The 5,259-nt window shown below is 53.0% G+C and overlaps 2 protein-coding genes across 2 annotated transcripts in view; one reads left to right on the top strand and one right to left on the bottom strand.

Annotated features, from left to right (window-relative positions):
- EPOR (erythropoietin receptor) overlaps window positions 1-3,143 on the top strand; it is a 23,158-nt gene extending 20,015 nt beyond the window's left edge. Inside the window, exons 4-8 of the mRNA XM_015565361.1 lie at window positions 1-59; window positions 447-600; window positions 684-771; window positions 1,999-2,086; window positions 2,180-3,143. The exon at window positions 1-59 is cut by the window's left edge and continues 14 nt beyond it. Coding sequence (XP_015420847.1) covers window positions 1-59; window positions 447-600; window positions 684-771; window positions 1,999-2,086; window positions 2,180-2,785 — 995 coding nt within the window. The 3' untranslated portion in view covers window positions 2,786-3,143. The remainder of the gene's footprint in view (window positions 60-446; window positions 601-683; window positions 772-1,998; window positions 2,087-2,179) is intronic.
- Window positions 3,144-4,476: 1,333 nt separating this feature from the next.
- Window positions 4,477-5,259, bottom strand: part of SWSAP1 (SWIM-type zinc finger 7 associated protein 1) — a 1,750-nt gene continuing 967 nt past the window's right edge. Inside the window, exon 2 of the mRNA XM_006765802.2 lies at window positions 4,477-5,095. Within this exon, the coding sequence (XP_006765865.1) occupies window positions 4,592-5,095 (504 nt within the window). The 3' untranslated portion in view covers window positions 4,477-4,591. The remainder of the gene's footprint in view (window positions 5,096-5,259) is intronic.

The raw sequence follows: 5,259 nt of genomic DNA, 5'->3' as shown, positions 1-5,259 counted from the left end.
GCCTCATCCGCTACGAGGTGAACATCTCCGCAGGCGGCGCCGCAGGGAGCGCGCAGAAAGTGAGACTCGCCCCTACTGCCCACCCCCAGCTCTCCCAAAGGTCCAGCCCCTCTAAGTCCCGCCCAGACGGTCACCACGGCCTCGCCCCTCCAGGTCCGCCCCCGACGCCCGACATCCCATTGCCCTGGGGCCCCAGACAGCTCTACGCCCACCCACAAGACCCCATTCTCCAAGCCTCCCCAGCCCACCTAAACCCTGTCCCAAACCCTAGCTCACTTTCAGGGCCCGCCCCCTCCATGCTCTGAGCCCCTGTTTACCGGGCCCCCATCCTGATTGGCCCCGAGCCCTCCTGGAGCCCCGCCTCCTACTCTCATTGCTCCTCGGGCGCAGTCCTTCCTTCCTCTGATTGGTCCGCCCCACCTGCCTGTGTCGGTTCGCGCGGCCAGGTGGAGATCCTGGACGGCCGCACCGAGTGCGTGCTGAGCAACCTGCGGCGCGGAACGCGGTACACCTTCATGGTGCGCGCGCGTATGGCGGAGCCGAGCTTCGACGGCTTCTGGAGCGCTTGGTCGGAGCCTGCGTCGCTGCTGACAGCTAGTGGTGAGGCCCCAGGTAGGGGTGCAGGGGGGTTGGGGCTGAGCTTGGGGCAGACCCACTGCCCTGACCTATTCCTGGCTCTCCAGACCTGGACCCGCTCATCCTGACGCTCTCCCTCATCCTCGTGCTCATCCTGCTGCTGCTGGCCGTGTTCGCCCTCCTCTCCCACCGCCGGTGAGCACCCCCTTCGGGCACCTGATCCAGACCCCTCCCCACTAAGTCCCCCCTTTCCTTGTGGACACCTAGGCGCAGAGAGGCAGGCACCTGCCCGAGGTCAACGGTAAGGAGTCAATGGCAGGGCTGGGGTGCAGGCCAGACCAGGCTCAGACTCTTAGTTAAAATATGCTGGGGGACAGCCGTCTGGTTTTCCCCTTTTAGATTCCTTTGCAAATTCCTTTACTTTTGTAAAGTCAACGAGATGGGCTTACGGGAAAGAGGTGAGCCCTGTGTCTCTTCTCTTCTGTTAAGTTCCTCAGACGCTTTATGATATGGCCATTCCTCCCGAGGGTTGTTGTAATTCTAAGCATATACCATGTGGCTTCACACCACCAAGCTTTGGCACTTGGGATTCCTGCCTTGTCTGCTTAGCAATCTCCTCGTTGTCTTTTAAGGCTCTGTTCATTTATTTGGTTAGAAAATACATATTAAGTGTCAACTATGTATTAGGCACAGGGAAGAGGAGTGGAGAACAAGCCAGACATGTCCCTGACCCGGTGGATCTCATAGTTGAGTCAGACAACAAACAAGGGAACCAACAGATATTTGATTATAAGTTATGATGAGTGACATCACAGAAATGGGATATGTGGATATGACAGCATGGATAGGGATGACCTCTGGGAGGTGACCTTAGAGTAGAAATCTGAAGGTTGGGAGGAAGCAGCCATGAAAAGCAGGGAGAAGAAACAATTGTGCAAAGGCCCTGAGGTGGGAATGAGCTTGGCACAATGAAGCACCTTCAAGAGCTCTATGGCTAGAACAGAGTGCGTGAGGAGGGAGTGGTGGGTGATGAGGGGAATGAAGTAATGGGGGTGACGGTAGGCAGGGTTGCCTGCAGGGCTGTAGGGAGGAGATTGAATGCATTGGGGAACCAGGGGGAGGAGTGAGAGAAGTGACACAATGGACCTCCAGGCAAGCCTGGGCCAGGTTTAGAGGGGCATGGGGCACTGTATATTGAACTCCTACACATCCTTCAAAACTCTGTTTTAGTTGCCTTCCTGTAGGTCTGTCTCTACAGATGCTTCAGCCAAAGCCCCTGCTCCCCATCCCCTGTGCACTCCTCTGCCTTCATCAGGATCACCAGGGACAAGGAGTATCTGTGCCCTTGCGACTGGATACGGAGGGGATATAGGTGTGTTCAACGACACATGCCCACGTACTTGTTTCTTTTGGTCTCACCAGGGCTCTGAAGCAGAAGATCTGGCCTGGCATCCCAAGCCCCGAGAGTGAATTTGAGGGCCTTTTCACCACCCACAAGGGTAACTTCCAGGTAGGTGGTCTGGTTGTCCCCTCAGGGCCTGTGGCGTCCCTGCTCCTGTGGGCAAAATCCAGGTTTCTGAGCTGGCTGGTACTGTTTCCCCAGCTGTGGCTGTACCAGAATGACGGCTGTCTGTGGTGGAGCCCCTGTACCCCCTTCGCAGAGGACCCACCTACCCCACTGGAAGTCCTTTCTGAACGCTGCTGGGAGGTGACACAAGCAGTGGAGCCAGGGACAGATGATGAGGGGCCCCTGCTGGAGCCAGTGGGCCGTGAGCATGCCCAGGACACCTACCTGGTGCTGGACAAGTGGCTGCTGCCCAGGAGCCCGCCCAGCGAGGACCCCCCACAGTCTGGTGGCAGTTTGGACATAGCAGCCATGGATGAAGGCTCAGAAGCATCCTCCTGCTCATCGGTTCTGGCCCTGAAACCAGAGGGGGCCTCGCCGGCCAGCTTTGAGTACACCATCCTGGACCCCAGCTCCCAGCTCTTGCGCCCAAGGGCACTGCCCCCTGAGCTGCCCCCCACCCCACCCCACCTAAAGTACCTGTACCTCGTGGTGTCGGACTCTGGCATCTCAACTGACTACAGCTCAGGGGGCTCCCAGGGCGTCAAGGGGGACTCATCCAATGGCCCCTATTCCAACCCTTATGAGAATAACCTTGTCCCAGCCCCTGAGCCTTCACCTCCTAGCTATGTGGCCTGCTCCTAGGACTCTAGGCCTCAGATGCTGGGGGACCCAGCATGACCTCTAGGGCCAAGGCCTATCTAGCAGGGTCAGTGAGGCCTCTCTCAGGACCAGGGGCATTTCTGACCTGGCTCTGTGCCTAATCCATCCTCAGGAAGGCACAGCCTTGCAGTATTTCTAAATGTACAGGTGTATTTTTTTGTCTTATATATCTATATCTATAAATATATGTATAGATATGTAGATATAGATAGATATATTGCTGCTCTTATGGCTTGGGCTATAGGGGGAACAGTATAAAAGGCTGTGAGCTCCGTCTGAAATTCAGGACTTGGAAATCTGAATAATAATCATAATAAAATGAACTAACCACTGTAAGTTACACTAGCTGCCATAACAAACAACTTCTAAATCTGAGTGGCTTAACACAAGTAGTTTCTCTCATATTTCAATTCAAACAGGTGGGCAGCCATCCCTGGGATGAGTCGGAAGCTGAGACTCTCCTGGTCTCTAGCTTCACCATCCAGGGTCACCCTGGGGTGTTTAGATAGATCCTCTGCATCCAACCAGCCAGCAAGTGAAGGGAGAGAGAGGATTCTGTGGGCCATTTTAAGGATCTAGCCTAAAAGTGGGCTCCAGTGGCCAGAAATGGTCACGTGACCTCAGCTAGAGCCATGGATGGCTGGAAAATGTAGTTTAGCTGTGCACCCACAGAGAGGAAAGCTGTTTAATGGGCCCCTAACTTGTCTCTACCAGTAACAGTAACAACATTAATTCACAGGGCTTTATTCTATATCAGGCCCCATTCTAAGGAAGCATTCTGATGACAACAAATGTTATGAAGTGGGCTCAATGGGAGTTCAAGTTTAAACACATTTTATTATTATTATTATTATTTTTAATCCTCACCCGAGGATATGTTTTCATCAATTCTAGAGAGGAGGGGAGTGGGAAAGAGCTATATCGATGTGAGAGAGAAACATTGATCAGTTGCCTCCTGTACCCACCCTGACCAGGGATCAAACCCACAACCTGGATATTTGTCCTGACCTAGAATTGAACCTGAACTGAGACCCTTTGGTGCACAGGAAAATACTCTAGCCAGCTGAGCCTCACTGGCCAGGGCAAGTTTAACCATTTTTTAAAAGTTTGGCATAACTTACAAAAGTTGAACATATGCATACCTTCTGCTGCAGCAATTCAATTTCTAGGTATGTTGCCTAAAAACCCTCACACATACACCAGGACCTGTGTGCAAGAATGCTCACAGCAGTGAATAAGTCAATCTGACAGATACATTGGAATTATATACAGTAGGAAAAAAGAAATTAACTAAAGCTCTGGCTGGTGTGTTCAGTGGTTAGAGTGTTAGCTCGCCCACTGAGGGGTCCCCAGTTTGATTCTGAGTACCTGGGTTGCAGGTTCAATCCCTGGCTGGTTCTGGTCAGGGTATATGTAGGAGGCGACCAATCGATATGTTTCTCTCCCCCTCCCTCCCTACCACTCTCTGAAAATCAATGGGAAAAATATCATTGGGTGAAAATTAAAAAAAAAGAAAAGAAATGGACTAAAAATGTGGCCAATTCATAGCAACAATGTTGAGGGGGAGAAGAAGTCTCAAAGATTGTATTTCTAATAAAACTCTTTTTATAAAGTTAAAAACAACAAAACTAAACAATATGTTGACAGGGTACAATATACACACGATAATGCTATTTTGAAAAGAGAAAAGGCACTTTACATTCTTTAGGTTTTTAAATCTGTACGTGTCGGTGAGGTAAATATTCCAGCCATGGAAACAGGCAGAGAGAGGTGGTCACACACCAAAGCTCAAGGCTGGCCTCCAGAGCTTGGACCCTGGTTTGAGCTGGGGTCACCAGCCTGGGCAGGCCATGGGGTGATGGTCATCTCTCCATCAGGTTGGAAAGCCACACTCCACTCTGCCCTGGGTCCCAGCCCGCCGGGTTCCAGGCAGGCTCTGAAGCAGCGCTGTCCTGAGCCTGGTGCCACTGGCTGCAGCCAGCACTGGGCAGGGAAATACCTCTGGAGAAGCGACAGCTGCAGGGGATCACCACTGTCTCCTTCCTCCTGGGTCTGTAGGGCCACAATGAGCCCACAGCCTCGGCCGGGCCCAACCTGGTGGCTGAAGTGGGCAGCTGTGTCGAGAAGCAGGGCAGCCAGGTAGGCAGTCTCCTGGGGCTCCGGGTCTTCAGCGAGGTACTCCTCCAGACCGTCAAGCAGCAGAAGGAAGGGGGCTGGTCCCCGGGCCTCATGGGCAGAGCACAGGAGCTGAAGAAGGTCATGGGTTGAGGGCGGGTACTGGAAACGGATCTTCTAGAGGAAGAAACAAGGAAAGGGCCAGATTCAGCACAGCAAGCCAGGCTCCCGCCTCCACAGTCTGCTTGCCTGCATACTTTCCTGGAGGAGGCCCTTCGCCCCAAGACAGCGGATTCCAAAGTGAAGCAGCTTAGAGTGATCGAATATATTCTTCTATTGCG

This window comes from Myotis davidii, unplaced genomic scaffold, assembly GCF_000327345.1.
Source record: "Myotis davidii unplaced genomic scaffold, ASM32734v1 scaffold1439, whole genome shotgun sequence".
NCBI lineage: Eukaryota > Metazoa > Chordata > Mammalia > Chiroptera > Vespertilionidae > Myotis > Myotis davidii.
The sequence above is the reverse complement of the archived record's forward strand: the minus strand, read 5'-3'. Positions and strand labels throughout refer to the sequence as shown.